The sequence below is a fragment of the Pavona decussata genome, unplaced genomic scaffold (assembly GCF_977016875.1).
Source record: "Pavona decussata unplaced genomic scaffold, jaPavDecu1.1 SCAFFOLD_198, whole genome shotgun sequence".
In the NCBI taxonomy this organism is placed as follows: Eukaryota; Metazoa; Cnidaria; class Anthozoa; order Scleractinia; family Agariciidae; genus Pavona; species Pavona decussata.
This window is the reverse complement of record NW_028145606.1, coordinates 1272254-1293387: the sequence shown is the minus strand read 5'-3', so window position 1 is coordinate 1293387 and position 21134 is coordinate 1272254. Positions and strand designations below refer to the sequence as shown.

The 21134-nt window shown below is 38.1% G+C and overlaps 1 protein-coding gene across 1 annotated transcript in view; it reads left to right on the top strand.

Annotated features, from left to right (window-relative positions):
• Positions 1–12778, top strand: part of LOC146461483 (uncharacterized) — a 135634-nt gene extending 122856 nt beyond the window's left edge. The window contains exons 12-18 of the mRNA XM_085086917.1: positions 1732–1848; positions 2354–2467; positions 3528–3886; positions 4253–4391; positions 9909–9942; positions 10316–10451; positions 12124–12778. Coding sequence (XP_084943043.1) covers positions 1732–1848; positions 2354–2467; positions 3528–3886; positions 4253–4391; positions 9909–9942; positions 10316–10451; positions 12124–12639 — 1415 coding nt within the window. The 3' untranslated portion in view covers positions 12640–12778. The remainder of the gene's footprint in view (positions 1–1731; positions 1849–2353; positions 2468–3527; positions 3887–4252; positions 4392–9908; positions 9943–10315; positions 10452–12123) is intronic.
• Positions 12779–21134: the final 8356 nt, after the last annotated feature.

The window sequence follows — 21134 nt, the reverse complement described above, 5'->3', positions numbered from 1 at the left end:
ATCATAAATCAGCATCATTTATGCAAACAAATTTCACAAAATACATAAAATATGACCAAGAGGTCTGGTTGCAAAGAAAAGTTGAAAAAGAAAATTTTCCTTAGTGTATTGGCTACAATTCCTCCAAATCTGGTGGAGAAAGAACAAAAACAAAATAAATTACAAATTTTTATTGATAACCATCTAATCAAATAAAAATCTACGTTTCCATAGCAACAGAATGCATTTTTAGACTTCAATTTCACACACACGCTACATCGTATCCGATTACCCTGACGCCCAAAACGAAAATTCTAACCAAAATTACTGAGCTATTGACTCCCAAATGTTAACTCAGTGTAAAACTAAGATCTTCCGATGAAGAAAGCAAGAATTCAAGCGTAGCGAGCGGCTACAAATCATATTTTCGCGCAATTCAAGAACATATGTTCTGTTGCGTGTGAACTGCGTGGCGTCGTATGTAAAAGTTTCGTGCTCGCTTACCTCTCATTTTCGCCTTCATCGGTAAGAAGCCGATCTAATTCACTTTCCTCGTCACTTGCCATGCCTTCTGGACCGCTATCTCCTTCGTAGTCAAAATCTGTGTCTTCTTATGGGCCGATTTCCTCAACATGCGCTCTCTTCGAAGACGACGCCATCACGCTTATAGTTACTTATGCAAATAAAAATTCGGTACGCAAAATTTATTCAACTGATCGCAATGAAACTAGGCCACTGATTGGATAATTTTGTAGACTTCCTATTTGCGCAATATGGCATCAACCGGATGTAACGCCAATTTTCTACGAATTTTTGCGCTATCAATCGTAGACGCTCGATAGATTTACAGGGCGTGACAAGGATGGGTAAATAAGGAGCCTCACTGGCATTATATTTTATTCATCCTAGGCCACTTCAAGTAAATTTTTAGCCGTTGCCCTCAGCAAGATTGTGCTCCTTGAATAATTTTGTATTTTGTAAGAAAAATGTAATTTTGAAAATTGTTTGGAGCCTTTGAATGGTTTTAAAAGCAAACAAAACAACAACAAAAAGTAAAGTTCCGTTATCTCGGAAATCGAACCAGGGACCCTTTGCATCTATGTCAGCGAGCTACGCCACTAGACAACATTGTCCACAACTTCTGAAGGAGAGGTTAGTTTATGCATTCAAAGGTTGTTCAGGGTTTTGAATAATCTGGCACCTGCAGCATTATGATTTTAACGGTGAAAAAAAGTATACGCGAATGAGCAGGGAACATTTTGCGCGAAATCCCTGTTGACTTGGACGACGATCTCGGCCTTGAGCGGCTTTTAACGTGGCGTTTCCAGTCACCAAAATAAGAGGTTGCCCCTTAGTTTCAATGTAGTTTCTGTCAGTCAATGGAAGGAGTTAGCAGAAAACACACCTACTAGTGTTTTCTTTTAATAAGTTATTAGTTAAGTTGATTTTGCGTCCTTGTTTTTTGTCCCGTAATTGCGGCTGATGGTGAATACATGTACTATACGTAGACTCATGAATACTTTATGATTTTGATTAAATTCCGATTAGATTAATATAAAGTTCAATTTTAATTTTAATTCAGCCCACACTACGATATCTCGTTCATTGTGCATGCGCGCATTCACGAGTTAAAAATCATGCCCTAAGATTTTGTGATCGGCAACACGCTTAATTACAAAGACCATGGGAGACCTTTTTTTAAGCGGTTGTATTATCCATCTTATATTCTTGTTTCGTTTTCTGTTTAAAAAGAATTTCAACCATGTGATGGGGTAAAATGTTTTAATGGAGGAATATGCAAAAACATGAGAGATGGCACATTTAAATGCGAGTGTGTGAAGTTGTACTTTGGAGACTACTGCGAGAAAGGTAAGTGGAAACTGAACAACACTCTATTTGTTTTCTATTTCTTTTTCTTCTCTCGCTTTTTGTCTTTCTATCTGTCTGATTTTCAGTCTTATCTTCTACGTTTTCAAAAAGTTGTTTAGTTTATTGTTACAGGAAAATAATTATGATAAGGAAAAAAAAAGATCAAAAGGCAATTCAAGAAATGAGAAGGCCACATTTTGCGCTCACAACGAAGGTTTACAGCATTTCCACTGATTTTCTTAACATGAGAAAAGAATTATCTCTGAGTCTCAAGGTAATCTCTGTTTGTTTATTCCGTACAAGTTTTAATATATCGGGATTGGTCACTCCATGCTTGATATAAATCTGTCGGCCTATCACTACTATCTAACTAGGCCTTACAAGATCGGGCAAACCTCTAAGTGGTTAATAATTGCTAGGAGAGCGAATTGTTATTTCGGACATAAATAAGATGTATATTCAAGCCCTTAACCAAATGTTTTTTTTTTTTTTTAAACTAAATAAGAACCTTGTGAAAAAGGCGAATGCTTAAATGGAGCAGTCTGCAGAAACATTGCAGGTGGAACATTCGAATGCGATTGTGCCCCCGGGACAAAAGGACAGTATTGTGAAGTAGAAGGTAAGTGCCTTCAATGAAACATCTGTGTCACACGTTCTCCTGCCCGGAGTGATTTAAATACTTTTGAAAACCAATGAAATCCACTGTCTCGCGGTAGAAAAACTATCAGCAAGTGACAATTTTCCTGCTAATGCGGTCCGCTGTCTCATAGTGGCGCATGATAATTCGTATAGATTTATGCGCTATATTATCCAAAGTGACACAGACATACTCGGAAAAAAGGAAATCTGGGTGATCCTATTAGGAGTCGAGATTACTAGTTCGGATGCTCTACCACTGAGCTATGTTCATTGGACATATAGACAGTGCCTGTCAACGGTGTTCACTTTTAAAACTGACGAAGTAAAGATTTGCCTGCCACTGCGGACCGTAATGACACCGATAATGAATAACAATGCATGACGGAAAAATTCAAAAAGTGCAGGATGAATAGCAATGAATAGTAACAACCCAAACATTTGCACAATTTATGTCAATATTTCAATTTACTATGATCTGTGACATTGTATACAAGTGCTTCCCATAAGTCACCAAAGTTCGTGACTTATACAGAAACTTATCTGGAAACCATTTGGTGTTATAGATTGGTTGTCATTTAAGGTCATGTTGCAATGGAAACCAAATTTGACAGGAAGGATTTTTCGAAATAGGATTTATCCTCTTTCTTTTGTAAATGGACTTTCTCACAATATAACTCTCTTGTTTTACATTTTTATTGTTGTCGGTTTTGATTGTTTTTGTTTTGTCTTTGATCTGGACTTGTTGAGAAGTTCAGAAATTTTAGTTCACCCATTGCATATCGTGGCATTTTTTTTTTCCATTCACATAACGTCATCACTCCCTCAAAGATAACTTATTTGTATTTACTATCAATTGTGCAAGTTTCATTGTCATAGCATTAATATTCATAGGGACAACATATGGGCTACATAGGGTGAAAAGTGCCCTTTCCGAAAACACGTTCAAACCGATAAATATTTGGTTGTGCAGTGACAACAACTTCCAGGTCCAACCGCAACCCTTCAGAAACGTCATTTAATTCATGTGAATTGACTTGCAGAATGCACAAAAGGAAACGCTCTCGGAATGGAAAGCGGAGAAATCTCAGACTCACAAATTAGCGCATCTTCTGAAACTGACTATAATCATGCCGCCAGACAGGGAAGACTGAACTTTAAAGAGACTAGTCGGAAATCTGGAGGGTGGTCATCTAAGTCAAAAGACGATCAACAATGGCTGCAGATTGATCTGCTTTATCAGGACACCAAAGTGGCAGGTGTAGCTACGCAGGGAAGGCATTATAGCACCGATTGGCCTCATGGGTCACACAGCCAATGGGTATCCAAGTACATGTTGCAGTACAGTAATGATGGAAAGAATTTTGAATACTTTAAGGAACATGGAAAAACCGAAAACAAGGTTAGAACACCATAGTATAAAAAGTTGTTTTTCGTGTGCAGAGGAAGAAAACTGTTTAGACGAAAAAATGAATTGGGTTTTTTAATACTCAGATTGAAAAATTGAGGAATAGAGATACCCCGAGACTAAGCGTGCCTGTATTGACTTTTAAGGCTCTACTATCCCTAATCTCCCGTGTTGGCCGATACTGCATCCAACCAGAAGTGAAATTTGACGCTTTTATACACCTTAAAAGCGGGAGAGAAAAAGTGAAAAGGAATGTTTTTGTTTTCGATTTTCATACGAGAACAACATTAACAACATGACCACCGTGAGCTAAAAAATTATTTTATTAACAAATTACAATCCCTTACGTTATGTATTTAGGTATTTACTGGAAACTATGACAGAAACACCGTTGTTTATCATGATCTACGCCCACGAATCGAGGCGCGTTACATACGCTTTCGTCCGACAGCTTGGACTGGTGGAATATCAATGAGGGTAGAGCTCTATGGCTGTAAAGGTACCAGTTATTGTTCTTCTATACTCTGAAAATTTACAATCAAAGAACGTTCGTATTGTTATCTTTACTCCTTTAACATAACTAAACAAATATTCCCAATTATTAAAACATGAACATAAATGACAAAAACAAAGAGGTATTTACATCCCTTGATTTAAAATAAGTCGTACTTTAAAATACTTTACTTAAGGATGTGCTAGATTAATTTATTTGCTGAATAAATAGAAAATAACTTGATAGCAATGCAACCTGGAACAATTGAAATTAATTCTTTGGCTAGCGTTAGTCGATATGTTATGGATTCGACGACAATTTATATTGTGGGAAGCGGGCTGAAAAAAATTTCTCATGTTGTTTTCTTTCTCTTTATATATTTCTAGGAATAATTTCGTTTATAAGCAAATTTACTTCGCCTAATACCTTATACAATTTTGAAAAGAGCAAGGCACAACAGCTACCATATTGCCCCTTTTAAACTCTAAGGCCCGGTTCATACGTCGAACTTTACATGAGCCGAACCTAATACCTATTAAGGTCGACCCAAATAATTAAGTTCGGCAGTTGATTCAGACGTCGAACCTAACTGAAGGCGAACTTAATTAAAGTTAAAGTGAGAAAGTAGATTTTTGTGGTCAGCGGCTGTTGTTTTTACTCAACAAGATTCAAAATGGCGGGAAAGATGAATTCTGACATTGAAGAGCTTGTTTGGTAAAATAATAAAGACAGGCCAAACACGGCTCCTACTGGTCGAGATAGGAAGAATATGACCTTCAAAGCTAATTTGCTCTTACGAGTACGTCTTTCAAAGATCTCCCTTTTCTGTACGAAAGTAAGGAAGGGTCTTTGTAGATCTCTCTTAGCAGAGGCTGATTTTCTATCAAGTGTCATTTACCAGGAGCCATAATCAGGGATGGAGACCGTAACGAGATGCCAATTTGACTTGTGGCCTTGTCCCCATGTGTTGTACCAAAAAATTTATTTTTAGAAAAAAATTTATCTTTAGTGAATTTTTTTCTCAGCTGCTTTCCGTGTCACATATAAGGTAGTAGCCCCACGCAAATTTGCGTGTATTCACGCGGGTTTATGACGTGAGGGGGAGGGGGCAATTTTGGTACAACTCATGGGGACGCGTGGACCCCACGTTTACGGTCTCCATCCCTGATTATGGCTCCTGTATTTACTCATCTGAATTGTTTTAGGTTAGGCACAGAAGGGCGATATTCCATAACAAACCTCAAAATGTTTTTGCGGGGTTTTTAGTTTGTTTTGAAGTGCCGACATTCTTTCGCGGAGGTTGACTTCTGAAAGAGTTTTATTTATAAGGTTATCGAGGTAACCTCTGTTGCGTAATCTCTGGTTGAATAGAGTAATGTTTTCTTCAAATGTTGTTTTTGAAGATTTTGTTCTGAGAAGTCTTGACGCTTCGCCTTTGATATAGCCTGTACTGGAAAGTTTCTGTCGGTTTGAAGTGCGTGTGCACTTCAAGAATAGATTTTTTTTAATCTTTCGCATCTCAGACAAGTATATTCAGTTGTTTCGAAACAAGAAGAACAAGCACATTCCTCTTTTCCCGCCATCTTGTTCAGAATGAAGTCCTTTGCGCACATGCCACGTCGATGGAATGCACAGACCTCTGGGATAGCTATAATTTATATAATTTATACTTAACGTATGCATTTGGTTCGGCACATGAAAAGTTCGACGTCTGAATCGAAGTCGAACTTTTGCCGTTTTATTTGACTGGTGCAGTCGAATAGAACGGCGGGTTGACCCAAATACAAATCTGTCGATCCTAACTGATTCATACGTCGATCGTTACATGCGCCGAACCAAATGATTAGGTTCGGCTCATGTAAAGTTCGACGTATGAACCGGGCTTAATAGTTTGCTTTAAGTTAATTGAAGGTTTAGATGTACATCCTACAACATACCCCTTTGAAGGAAAAGGAATTCTTTTAAAAAAAATATTCATATTAATTGGTTAACTTTAGGAATTAATATACAGAGAGGCTTCTTTCCATGAGCTTCTTGAGATTTTTTTGTAAAAGCTGCATGTTGTCTATATTACAGTCAACCCAGGTCACGCGTGAACGATATTTTTAAAATTTGAACGGAGTTTTGAAATTTACATGTCAGTTTTGAAAATCGCCGACGAGATTTCAGAGTTCCCGTATAAATTTCCCTAGCTTATTGACAGTATAAAGCTATGAATTTTTATTTACATTGCAAAATTGAATACTTCAAGAACAACAATTGTTTCCCAAGTATTTTGAATCTTTTTTCCAGTTAATGCGTCTTTTTCGGAACGATTTCCAGAGAAATGTCCAACATTCCATTCACACGTCGGACATTACAGAGAGAAATTCGAATGTTCATTTCATTCTTGGAAATACTGAGCTAGATTGACTGTAAATCTTTCTCGACCAGCGGGGGCATTCTGCCCGCGGCAACTTTGAACCTGAATAACTTATTTTATGTATTTGCACAAAAGCAATAAAACTTGATGACGTTTTCTGGGTACAATTTGGTGTGGTCGGTAAGTGTTAGGCAAGTACTATTCTACATAAAATTTTATGTTTTAAGCTCATATTAGTCTTCTTTTACTCAGTCTCATTACTTTTTGTAATGTTCAATACTTTCTAAGGTTATAGGAAGCTCAGATACCCAAGTTGCCCTCATTTTGGTAATTGCGACGTGAATCAGTACCACTTAAATGAAGTGATCATTTCTCATGTGCGGACCTAAAACAGAAAACATGTTTGGACGAACTATTTATACTGTCACAGCCAGGGGGGGCTGGCAGCTACCTTTGATCTTGCCGCTTTTCCGAAATAGATGATCGCCCCAGTAAAGAAATCTGTCAATCATTCGTAAACCGTAACGAGCATGCGCGAAATGCAAAAGATTCATGCGAATTTGTCTGTAGCGACTCGACGGTGGAAAACGCGGTCGTATTTAGTTATTGTTTATTTACTGTTAGCATGTTTTTTTGCGGTAGTACGAAGCTGAACACTACGATTAATCAAGACCGCTGGAATGAGATGCCTGTTTATACTTTGTTTTAGGTTAGTAGAGCCGTCAACATGTGGTGAAGAATATGATTTGTAATGTAGCAAACGATTATGGTTTTCGTCGTCTCAGGAAGATATTGTACGTCGACAAAATAGTAGATTTCAATTTCGATTCTTGTTCAGTTCTGAAGAAACTAGAAACCACACAGTGTTTCACGACTGTCATCGCGAAGGCCCAGAATGTAAGCTTGTTTCTCAAGATCGGCTTGGAACTTTAGTGTAAGCTTATTAAAAGTATTTGTCCCACATTTTATGCGTATTAACTGTTGAAAGCGTAGTTACGAATGAAACAGCATGTTTATTTTATGGAATTCTCCCTCTGTTTAAATGTCGCGTGACGACAATTATTCCTGTAAGGTTAATTTTAATGCACAAATGGTTTAAATGCATACACAAGGAAAACGGCTTAAGTCCTTAAGAAATTTGTAGATAAGAAAACGTTGCAACTGGAAAGGATAGCTTATAAAGATCTCAGAAGTAGATTGCTTAACATTATTGTGAATAGAGCTACCAGGTTTATATGAGCTGTTGCAAGGGTGTTTGTCACTTGATTGAAAAGACATTCAAGTCCTCATTCTCTTGTGCAAAAAATTGGGAAGTCGAGTTTAGTAGCACCGGGTGAACAATGTACTGATACACTGAGATCCTGCAGAAACCACATGCATGTGCAAAAAAAACTTGGAAGGTACATGTAAATATTATTGTCTCACCTGTCACCCTTACAGATGTCCATGACCACCTCTATGGGTATGGTGGTTTTCCCCCATTGGTGGATGTCAAAATAGGGCTACTGGGAATGCACCCAAAACCCAACTGCAAGGGAGATACAGTACTAAATATAGATCCTGGGATGGCAAACTCAGTCAACCATGGTTTCTCTATGTATGCAACAGCCATTTCGAAGAAGACAATCTAAATTATCGCCCCTCGATTACTGAAGTGTTTCTAAACACTCGAGGATTATCCCAGCTGACCACATTACTCTGCAGTATAATAATGTCATCAGTATATGACAATATACATCAGAACTGCAACATATTGCAATATTGTTTAATTGGTACATATTTTGTAACATAGTCAAGTGTAATTAGCATATTGTAAATTATGCAATTACTGCACATTTTCACACACTTGACTGGCTGAAGTATTGCTGTTTAGCACCCTGCCTCCTTTATGTTTCAGTTCTCACCCCAGAGGTATGATAGACAAAATCTGAAATAATTAAAGGTTACTTCACCTCTTCCTTTGAAATAATGAGATTTATTACCAAGCATACATACTGAATTCAAAAGTCAATATTAATTTTGTGGCTCACTTGGCAAAGTTGAAGAGCAAAGTGCTGCTTTCATCACCTCTCAACTTTTCACCGTTTAGAAGAGATTGGAAAAGAAAATCTGTTATTGAGGTATGATACAGTTGAACCTCTCCACAACGGCCACCCTTGGGACAGACGAAAGTGGCCGTTGTGGAGAGGTGGCCGTTATGGGATGGTAGGGGTGTAATATGACACCTTTTTTTTTTCGGGAAGTACAACATGTTTATTGTGCCAAGTTCATGCTTACTGTAGCCTATAATGGCTAAGTGGTCGCTAATGCTGGACTGATAAATTAAATACCTAAAAATATTACCCTAGCAGCTAAAATTAGGCAAATAAAAACTAATTTATTTGATTTTTTCACATCTATTCATTCTTCTGACGAAATTTTGTGTAACATTTTGGTACAGATCACTGAAACAATTCCCATTTACCTACAGATCTAATTATAGTTATTTTCTCTGTCTGTAAACTGTCAGTCTGAGAAATTATTTACTCAGATCATACGCGAATATGTTGGGTGGTCGCTTACCGGAAACAGAAAACAAAAGAATGATAATATGTCAAATTTCTGGCCTAAAAAGTGGTCGCGGTCCCTTAGAAATTTGAGTGGTGGTCGCTTACGAGAGAGCTCTTGAAACAAAACAAAACGGTTGTTTACGAAGTGGTCGCTTTGAGAGAGTTGACTGTACTGATCCTCTCCGGGGTCAGCTAGTCGTCGGTTGCAGTATTTTCGTTTTTCTCTGCAGAATTTGCATCCGTGATCCCTCTTGATGACCAAACTTCAGGTAAAAGAGCGACCGAAACCTTCCTGTTTTGTTTAGACGTCGAATAGCCAAATTGTTTGCGAATCCGCACAGACGCGACAGACGCGCTTTCACATAAAATCGCCGCCATGTTTGTTTATCAAAAAATCAGTACTTAGTCTCGCTCGGCCAAATTTCTTAACTGGGGCGATCATGCAAACTCGGATCCAGGCCTCGCTGCTGGCCCCCCCTGGTCACAGCTTTAATAGTGACGAAGTTATGGGGCGCCCGCTGGGATTTTATTCGTACCTTTGTGCCCTGCTTGGCTATGTAGGGTTAAAAGTGATACGACTAATCTTTTTTTTCCTCTTGTGTGTATATTTAGATGTGACGTGCAATGACATACATAAAAAAGGAATGTAAGTATAGTTGTGGTGGTTTACATGTAGTCAAACTTTTCAGTCCAATCAGATGAAATAAAATTGGAAATATTTCTTGAACAATTAGTTGACCTCGAAGGTACTCGACGTTTTCCACAAGTATACTCCACCCAATTTGAAAGAAAAATTACCATTCATTTGCACAAAGTTTCAATTTCTGTTTTGCTGTGTTCCATCGTTCTGTCTACACATAAGTTGCTTGATATAGTAGTCTTCACCGGCATAAGTTGCTTGATATTACTAGTCGTCCGTTTGGTGAAAATGCTTTCCATTAGACAGCAAAGGTTCCTCAATTTCCAGCCGAAGTTTTCGTAAGATATTTTTCTTGAGTACAATGTTTCTGTTTTGCCAGGGCTGAAGGAAACAAAGCTTACTCACTGACCTTAGGTTCAAGGCCTATTTCCGCTTATTGCCACATGACAAACGACGGTCTTGGTAAATGCGGAGGAGGTGGATGGACCCTGGCAATGAAGATCGATGGCAGAAAGGTACTGACAAGGTGGAATTATGGGAAAAGTAGTGATTGCAACAGTTTTCTGGATTATCTTAAATTGCCTTGCAGGGAAATTTAAACTTTAATCAGTGACTTTTTTATTTTTTCAAGAAAAGATCTCGATCTCATAATTTAAACAACAAATGCATCTTAAAAATTAGTACTTGTAAGACTCGTTGCAAATTACTCGATCAATTGCCTGTAGCCGTAAATAAATTTCGTTCGGATAGCTGGATGTAACTGACCTGCAGCTTCAAACAAGAAAGAAAGAAAATGACTTGCGTATCCTTTCTTGTGTCCTGAATAAATCGCTAAGAGTCCATTGCAGTTGTTGCTAAAAAACAAGGACGTTCCGACGCTAGCCAAACGTCATTATCAAGTCAAAATATGTTTGTAAGTTTCAGTCTATAAATACTAAATAGAACAATAGGTACAGTGTAAATAAAAAAGCTGTAACTTAAGAAAAATAAAATAAAATCACCAAAAGGCGGTCATGGATGAGAAATTGATATCCAAACTCACTCAGCTTAAGCATCAAGAGAAGAAGCCCAAAATGCTGACAAAGATGTCTGGGAGGAATCGAATGCTGCGGTGTTGCTTATTACCTTGAATGACCGACACCCCAGTCTCGCTTTTACGATGGAGCTTCCTCTGGATAATAAGAACTCTTTTATCGGCATTGAAATGGTCAAGAACAGAACTAAAATTGAAACTCAAGTTTACAGAAAATCGACAGAGACTGGCTTGCTCTTACACCACAGTCACCGATAACCGCTATCAAGACTCTTTATTAAAGACAATTATGATACATCAGGCCTATGCCTTACCGTCTACAAAAGAGGATTTCAATGCAGAATGTACCAAATTTCACTCTTTATTTAGTCGCCTTGAATATCTTATGGGCCTCATTAATTCCGCAATCAACAATTTTGTTTTTCGAAATGCTTCAACGAACACAGCAGAAAGAAACACCGATGATAGTAGCACACTTAGAAATAGTCTTCCATTTAAAGATCAAGTGGCGGCTAATGCGGTCCGGAAGTAGTATTAAACGTGATCTTAGTCATAAGATTGGCCCTTTATTGCAGCCAGTTTTCATGAGCAATAAATTGGGGCAAGGTCTTAAACCCAAAGAAATTAAGTCGTCAATTGTTAATAAGCAGTGTGTTGTTTACCATTTTGTATGATATCTGTGCGATACAGATTATGTCGGCTACAGAGGCCGACACCTTCATCAATGCATTGCATGCTGAGCACAGAAATTTGGCAATCGGTAGACATATCTTAGAAGCTCACGGTAACAACAACCTTTTGAAAGAGAGCCCATTAAAAGTTTAAGAAAGTGGCAGGGCAAATTTGGTTGTTTATTCTTTGAAATGCTACTCATCAAGAATCTCAAACCCAATTAAATTATCCAGACAGACTCCATGCATGCCAAACATTTTGTTTATTTTTATTCTTACGTTACATGCAGCTTTTATAATCACCTATTGTTCTGGCTTTTTAGTATTTATAGACTGTAACGTACAAACATATTGTGACTTGATAATGACGTTTAGCTAACGTCGAAACGTCGTCGTTTTACAGGAATTTTTTAAATCTTCAAATGATTTTAAGAAATGTTTTAGCGCAATTTTTTTATAGTTAAATGCTTTTCTAATGTGCAGACAACCTTTGGGTATAATTCTGACCTCTGGAGCGACGGAAACACCTACAATCTTGAGGGAGGAAAGACAGGGCTCGACAAACAAGAAACGAAGCTACCAAGTTACTGGAGCACATCGTTCTCTAGGATTTGTCTTGGTATGAAGGTCGATAACCAGTTCACTTTTGCTGTTGTCAACAAACCTGCCAGCTCCCTATTTTCACTGATCGCTGACGGTCAATACCACGAAACCTTTCTTGGTCGGGATACGTGGAAGATGCTCATCGGGTCTAAAGCGTCCTTGCAGCTCTACTGCAACAAGGAAGGCTTCAATGCTGTCAGTGGAGGCAAAAGAGCCAAAGCGAGAATCGGCATCCTAGCTAACGAACAAAACAATTGCGACTCCTGTGACTCCTTACTCGGGTTTGGTATTGACGGTGGTCCTTATGACAAGTCCTCGTGCGGCAATGAAGCTAAGTACTCGGCAGATAATGGCGACCGATTGACCTATGCCATGGGATATATCTTTGTGCAGTAAGTACTGGCCGTTGCAGAAAAAGTCAAGATTATAGTTTTAGTGGTCTTGGGAAAGCATAAAAGAAACCTTTGGCTATTATTGTAATTGGTTTAAACATTCGGGTTAAAGCGATGTAAAACTGGGCTTCAATAAAAACTTGTTAACAAGGTTAGAAAGATTCCTTTGATCTTTTAATTTTATGTTTAAGTAAATGCACAGTTTGGAAACATTCGTTCTACTGTAAAGGAAAAAAAAAATCCCAAATTGCAAGGACTACACTAGATAAATCCCGTCTATACCGTGAAGGGGGGGGGGGGGGGGGGGAGGGGAGCTAACCGATTCTGCCTGTGCAAACTTTGAACGTTAAAAATATTTTTATATTAGAGCAAAGACTACCAATCTTCGCGACCTTTTCAGAAAATAATCTGGGAACAATTTGATGTTGTAGGTTCGGGTGTTCGCTGAATTTGACGTTACCATGCCAAACATTTTTGGACAAGCTGGTTCTGCAGAAAATGGAATATTCCTGAAAATTCTCCTTTCTTAATATTACTTTAATGTTTTAGCTTATTTTAGTGTTCGTCTATGGGCTTCAATTCCAGCTCGTTAGTTGGGGAAATCCACAAATCCAAGACAGTCATTGTTTGTCAATCATCACATTTCGTCGTCATCATCTCGCGCCCACCTTCTTAAGAACGATAGTCTGTAAGATTCGAACTTTGGCCGGCCACCACATCACACCGATTTCGCTCATATTTGGCAAGTAAACTTCTTTATGGGTCCTAACTACGAATAGTTTACTGTTTAAGTTTCAATTATATTTAGTTTGCAAAATACCGAGAAGGCCGGTTTCGAGTGGCCTTGCGAGTCCGCCATTTTGACAAATCATAGGAGTTCTTGTGATTTCAACTTTCCGCTCGTTGACTGGGAAACTCGATAAACTTTTACACAGATGTAAAGAGCTACCCTTCCTTAATGTATTTGCAAAAGTTAATCTAAGAATTGCGTGGTTTAATTTTAGCAAAGACCCGCTAAGACATTTGAGGTTGCATTTTTTTCATTTTGAAGACCCGGCTCAAATTTACCAGAAACTTACTAATGTAATCTCGATTAATAGTCATAAATTATTCATTGGGTAAATGATTTCATAAATTAAAAAATGGGGAAATGTAACAGAGTCGAAAGAGTGTTATGGAAGCTTCCACGTTTATGCCATTTTAGTCGTCGCCATACTGATTTAAAGACAAGATTTCACTAAGTCATGTCAAAATAACCAATATATTGATTTTCGGTGCTCCGAAATTGAATTGTGACAACATATTTTTGCTTTGACTACTTATTTAAAAACTGATCTTTATTAGAGGTATTGCGATAAGTAGGTGTTTATTGGAAAATAAGTCACCAACGGTCAGCACTCTGTCACAAATGTAAACAGTTAACGCAATGTAAACATAATCTCATAGCAATTATCTAAATCACGCCTTTTGAAAAAATTTGAACGTTAAAATATGAAGTTAAATATAGCCTTGATAAAAGCTGTCATTTTAGTAAGTGGCTCAGGATTTTTTATGAAAACATTAGAGAGATTTAGCATCGCATTTACGGCAAACGGCAAACGCCAGGCTGAAATTTTCTCTTTGATGAAAAACAATGAAGCTTTTTTGATTTAAGCTTATCTCCACCCAGTCGGCAGCTATCGACCAAACACGAAAAATAGAGAAGTGAGTACGAGAAGCACAAGTTTATGCATTTTGGAACAAACAGCGGCTTGTTCTTAGCGCTAGTACAATTGAGTCGTGGTTGAAAAATTCCACTTAATGTTTTAAGTCTAACATTACTCACCGTATGGCGTGGAAAATCTGTGTATTTAAGCGGATTGTGCATCATACAGCTAAGGATCAATCTCGTACCCAGAGTCCTCAGGCTTTTTGGCCAGCGGTTGGTCGCCAGGAGAGACTCTGGAGAATTCGATTGGCTGTCCCGTAACAGTTTGCATTGTTTTACCGCAGAAATCCTGCGGTAATAAATTCCAGTACCAGGAGGGAGGGGTCAACTTCGGCTTTTCGCAATCGGATTGCTTGTCCGGATGATGCGGGCCATTGTGACGTCACTTCCTGTAAAACCCGGGCAGTTTGAATGTCGATAAACTACAACCTCGCCAAATTTTTTTCTTGGATGATCAGTGAAATAATTCTACGCCAGGCCATCAAAGAATCATAGCTATCTATTAACCTATTACACAATACATGAAAACAGCAACATCGTTCATGAAATTAATATTTCAGGTATGAAAACACGCAAAAGTTTGACACTGGTTGATAGCAAATGCGACAAAGCAGTGACGGCCTGCGCCTCTTTGAAGAAAGATAACTTGAGAATCCAAAAGAATTTAACAAGGAGGGAAAAGTGAGATCTTACTGTGGTCAAGAGCTTTCGATTGGCCATGAAAAACAATTATCTTACAACTTAATAAAAATGATCAGTGGGTTTAAACGCATTTCTCCGGTACTGTCTGGTCGCGCGCTCGCGAAAAGAAAGGTGAAAACACTTTTTTCTCCAGCTATCGGAAAAGGTACGTTGCAAAGAACCCTTCAGTACTAAGTAATTTGCCAGTTGGTAATTGCTAATGGGCAATGGGGTTTGCTTTTTTTGCTTAATTATCTCACAAAAACAGGAAAATATGACAAGACTTTCCTTGCGAGGCCGAGCGGCTGACGCCAGCTTCAAGGCAAAATAGTCCAAACATTCTGTATCTAAACATCAAAATTCTAGGGGTAATGCACAAGTTTTTTTCTCACAGGTTTTGAATACATAAGGAGGGTTCAATTACTCACTGGACTAGTACTTAAGTTTAACTCAACTTCAACTCTTTCATCATCTTAGTACTTACTAATGTAAATCAACTGAAACACAGCATTTATCGTCGCCTTGCTCATTTGTTTTGTGGATCCTTAGTTTATTTCTATGACAAGATGTTTCCGTATTAGAGATCTAGAGAAAGCGGAAGATATTGTGAATATGTTTGGGCAGAAAACTGAGTCAGGAGTACACGATTTGGTGTGAAATTTCGAGAAAGCTTGCTTGCTTGCAAGCTTTTTCAAAATTCTAAGTTGCTCAGCAAAAGTCTTCTTTAGAAAGGTTAAATGGCATGGGTAAATTAAAATAAACTCCTTTGAATCATCATTTTGTGCCTATCAATTATTTTAATAATGTTAGAGGCAAATTCTATAACTTCAGGTCAAGTTTCAGCAATAAACACAAACTTATAAATTTCACTGTTTTTCAATCGGCGAAACAAACGCACTGATCATTTTTACAGTAGAATATAACCTACTAATCTCAACTGGAACGTTTTCACCAAGATTTGACCTCGTCCCGAGCCAAATGTCAGTTTCACCAGTACTTTGTATAATCAATAAAATGTAATTTTTCTGGCGCGGACAATCTCAGCTTTTCCGATCAGCGCAAGTACACGTAACTCTTCACTGCAATAATTTCAGCATAATTAATGGCTTGAAAATAAATGAACACTTACCTATATCGAGAAAAGAAGACTAAAAATCTATTCAGCAAGAAAACAAACCCCATCCGGAGCCTGGCTGAAAAAAAAGTCGTTTGATGCAACAAAATCGCCAGCGCCATTTTCGAAACTGGACAAAATCCCGCGCTTCACAGGAAGTGACGTCACGATGGCCCGTATCATCCGGACAGCCGAGCCCACGAGTTGACCTCTCCCTCCAGTCCAGTACCCCAGAGTCTCTCCTGGCGCTCACCCGCTGACCAAAAAGCCTGAGGACTCTGGGTACGAGATTGGCTGAGAATGGTGTAACATTTGAGTCAGCCATTCCGGTCATTGCCGACGGTCAACTGAAATGAACAACTTTCAGTGTGCGTTCGCATACTGTTCGCTACTTTTTGGTCAACATCAAAATTTTGTATCCAGCTTCCAGTCAAACAAATTGGTTACTGGAATTTTTTTTACAAAAATATAGTAATCTCATATCTATTCAATTCCCGCAGTCTTGCCTCGCAATTATTCACTGACCACTCATGACAACAGAAAATTACACCACTTGATAACGCTCACTTCCCATACTGCCAACAGAAGTTTTCTTCTTCAAAGCGACCACAAACACGTGTAATCAGTGCATTGTGGACGCTTATGCAAATAAAGCAGTTGCAACTATAACAAATGTTGCACTTTCTGAGTTTCAATTCAGCGTTTATTAATGATTAGAATGGAACGTACGGGGGGGGGGGGGGGGGGGAAGGGGGTAAATGAGCTACATGTATGTACACCAGCTTCTGAAAACTCTCCGTTAAATATCATCTGCAAACTGTTGTACACTTTTACTAGCCCTTTCACTAACAAAATAATTTCTAATGGTGCATCCCTAACGTCCTGCTAATTACAGTGTATCACTCCCACAATATGTGGGGATGACATCGCACAGAGTGGGTGTGATCACACAACTTGCACAAGGGGTCGGGCTATTCAAAAGGCACACTATCGTCTCAATTACTATCATAAAGAACGACACAATTTATACTTTCTAGCTGCCTTAGCAGATTCCTTCACTTCAAATCAACTGTCCACCAAACCCTAGCTTCGCTAGGTTTTCGTGTTACGTATTTCTAGTTATGCTTTAGAAAGGTGTTGCTTTTGACCGAAAGAATTAGGATCTTTGATCGTTTCTTTTCTTGTGAAGTATATTATGGGTCAGTTATCAATTGCGTTGCATACATAAAACAAAAAATGAGCATTGGCTGTCTGAAAAAGACGTAGTGGTAACGCCCCCGGAAGGGGAGAGGGCTTAACCACTCCCTTTCCCATCCCCACACTTTGTCGTTCTCTGCCAACCCATGCTCTGTCGTTGTTGTTTTAATAAAGTAAGGAGTTTGTCAAAAAACTGGAAGAACTGTACTTCCATACACATAACATAACATTTTATTCGGGAGGTTTCAACACAAATACAAAAACAACATGAATAGGGAAATCGTGAGGTTAGCCCTGTATAAAAACAATTTCCTTAACCAAAAACTTACAAAAATATTTTAAAATTTCTTGAATTAGATAAAATTCGATGGCTACTGATTGAATAAATATTCAAGTAAATTTAAGTGTACTCTTAAAAACAGATAATGATTCGGCAAGTACAATATATCCTGGAAAGTAATTCCATTTAGTAACATTGCGAATAAAGAAAGAATATTTGTAGCAAGACGGAATCTAGCCTAGCGAAAAAAAAAAATAGAATTTTTCATAACCCTGCATTCAGGCAGAGAAAAGGTCTTGTATAGCGCTGAATCTGGATACACTTGCACGGAATATTCATTCCTCCCTTTCCCCGAAAAAAAAAAAGGAGACAAAAAACTTCACAGCTTGATACCGATCCATATTCTCTTTTGCTTAAGGAGAAATTTCTAAAGTTGGGTAAGATAATATATATATTTAGCCAAGCCTAAAAGCGGAGCTCCATAAAAGAAGTCTCCTTATTGCATGAACGTAATAACCTTGTGAGTTCCTCATCAATTCTGCAGTTATATAGTACATTTTAAATGCATATGCAGCTAACTGCCCATCAACAATAACAATGTAAAACGGGGAAAAATTACTGAATGCTGATTTATTGTAACCGAGGGCAGTTTTTCGTAATTTTCCTTTCACCGAGGGCAAAATTACTTACTCCTGATTGGTCGAGCGGCGAAAATACTCGCTCCTGATTGGCTGAGCACGACAGTTTTACATTTTGTGTCCAAAAAAAGCAAGTTCTTTGAGGTTCTTTCGAAGTTCGACTCTTTAAGCCGGGTTCTTTGTACCAAAAATACATGGAAATCAAGTGCTGCAGCTAGGGAGGAAATTCCTAAAGGTTAATTTTGGTGTCTCTCACAAGAAACAGCAAAAGATTATTTGTGTCAAAAGCTAAAGACTTGGATCGGATTGATTTTATTTTGTTTGGTTGAGAAACTGAAATCAGTCATGGCGTCCAAATGCTTTCAACGAACGATAACCGAGCATGAAAGTGTCCTTTTGATGGGAGGAAGGAGCAGGAAGAAATTACTCCGCAAGTTCCTTCTTTGGATCCATCGTTTGCTATTTTTATCGGTCTATGTTCGTGTGATTTCCAAGCGGTAGGAAGCTTCACAGCGCAGGGGAACAATTAATTGATGCCTGACATTTGATTTATCGTTGTTAGTTTTCTTCTGAATTAAACTTGTATTCTCTCTTAATTACATGTGTATAATGGGAACTGTTCTCGCCGGTTTTGTTTGTTTTGTACGCTACGAAAAAATTAAATAATTTGTTGGTTTGCTTGCGCCTTCGATGAGTGTTTTACTGACTGTTTTACGAAGTTCCTTGATAGTTTTATGAACATTTCGCCCTCTGTATTATAAAAGCGGAATTTAAATGGACTCCAAATGATATTTTCTGTTTTTATTATTGTTTTTAGTTTTTAAGATGATCGAAGCAAAACGATTTGTGAACAGCCAACGCGCGCTACCGGCACTGTCACTGTCTAGTAAATTTTGCTAATCAAGAAGGCCGTACGCTATAAACCTCAGAGAAAATCTTAAATGGATACACAAACCAAAAAACACACTTCAAATACATCTGTGAGTAATATATGAAAAAAGCACTGTGATAATTCATAGCAATAAGTACATAAATGAACTAAACAACGATCTTTGAAAAATTCACAAAAAACAAGCGAATGGATTAATGTTTTGCGTAAACTTTGTTTTGATGAAAATGAAATCACACTTTAATTTTACATTCGCTTTTAACGTTCTTTGAAAAGACTTTCAGTGAAAATTACTCACACATCTTAATCTTTGCGGTTATACCCTACTACTGTTTTAAGTATTTTTGTTTATTCTCTGTCAAGATTGTCAGAAATAAATGCTAAAATTAGAAATATATGCGAGAAAAACTTGTCAGTCGACTAGTTTAATTATGCCAACGATACAATGTTGGGAGACGTTTGTTTGACTGACTATTTTAGCTCAGAATCAATTTTTTTTAAATGAAGCAAAATGGGATGAGATTAGAAAATAAAACTCCAAGGGAAATAAGGAACATGGACCGAAAAGTGACCTCAAAAGGCTGCTCTGAGGTTAAACAAGTTGCAGTGCCAACACTACAAGAAAAAAAATATCTTGCAAAAACAGCAAAGTTTTGTCAACAAAATCACACGAATATACTCGCCTCTTTAGAGAACAACTACTCCTTTTATTCGATTGCTGATTTTTTCGTTCGTTTACAACGTTAAGTTTCACTTCAAGAGGAAAAATCCATCGCATCTTAATTTTATTTCATCGCGCCGGATTAGAGTAAAATAATTTCTCTTCAAGTTTCGGCAGCTGTGCCTTCTCTAAAAGCTGCTAAAAGAGTCGATTTGTTTCTCCTGCCGCGATCCGCATCGCTCTTTCTTTCTCTGTTTGACGACAAAATTGGACGAGATCAGAAAATAAAACTCCAAGGGAAATAATCAACATGGACCGAAAAAATGAGCTCAAAATACTGTTCTGAAATTAGCAGTATTAGCTAAAGCTTAAGTTGAACGGCGTGTCAAAACTGCAAGAAAACAATGATCTTGCAAACCAGCAAACTAGCAAAGTTTCACCAACAAAATTGCCTGAATGTACTCGCCTCTTCTGAGAATAACCAGTCTCTTTATTCCATTGCTGATTTTTCCGTTCGTTTTACAACGTTAAGTGAGCGAAACGTTTCACTTCAAGAGGGAAAATCCAACGTTTCGCGCCGGATCGGAGTAAAATGATTTCAATTCCAGATTCTGATGATGTGCCAGTCGATTTGTTTTTCCCGCCGCTAGTTGCCTTGCCCTTTCTCCTGCTGTTGGTCACAGATAAAAATTGACACTTTTGCACTTAGCCTCGCTTTCCTAATGAGGTTCGCAGCAACTCGAGTTAATGTACGATAGGTTATCGTAGTAAGCTCGCTTGTTCCTGTAGAAGGTTGGTCTCCTTGCCAAAAGAAAACAGCGTCTAATGTGTTTCTTTGGTGCTATTTATTACCACCTTGTCCTGCAATTCTGTCCCACTCCGTCTAATAAAGGGTGACACTTCTTTTTCTGTGGTGCTTTCTCGTTTTCAACATCGTCGTAGTGTACACTTACAGAATCAAATATATGGAACGGCAATTTAAAAATTTTTTCACAACTCCTGGAGGTTGTCCTTTTTCCCGGAAGTTTTGAAATTAAATTCTCCTTTACTTCCATGCTCTCAAATTCTGTCTTACATACGTTTTGTTGGTGAAAATCATTCGGTCAACGAATTTAACATAATTTGCTTCTTTCATTTTAAGCTATCGACATCGACAACATTTCCACTGCAATTGACGAATTTTTTTTATTACAATTAGCAAAATTTTCATGCCTTGCCTTCGAAAAGTGTCACCCCGGACTTAGCTCCATCTTTAGTGCCTTTCGGAATTGCATTTTCTTTAATCTTATTTACTTCTTCCTCAGAAACGTTTACAAATCTTTAAGCGGCCA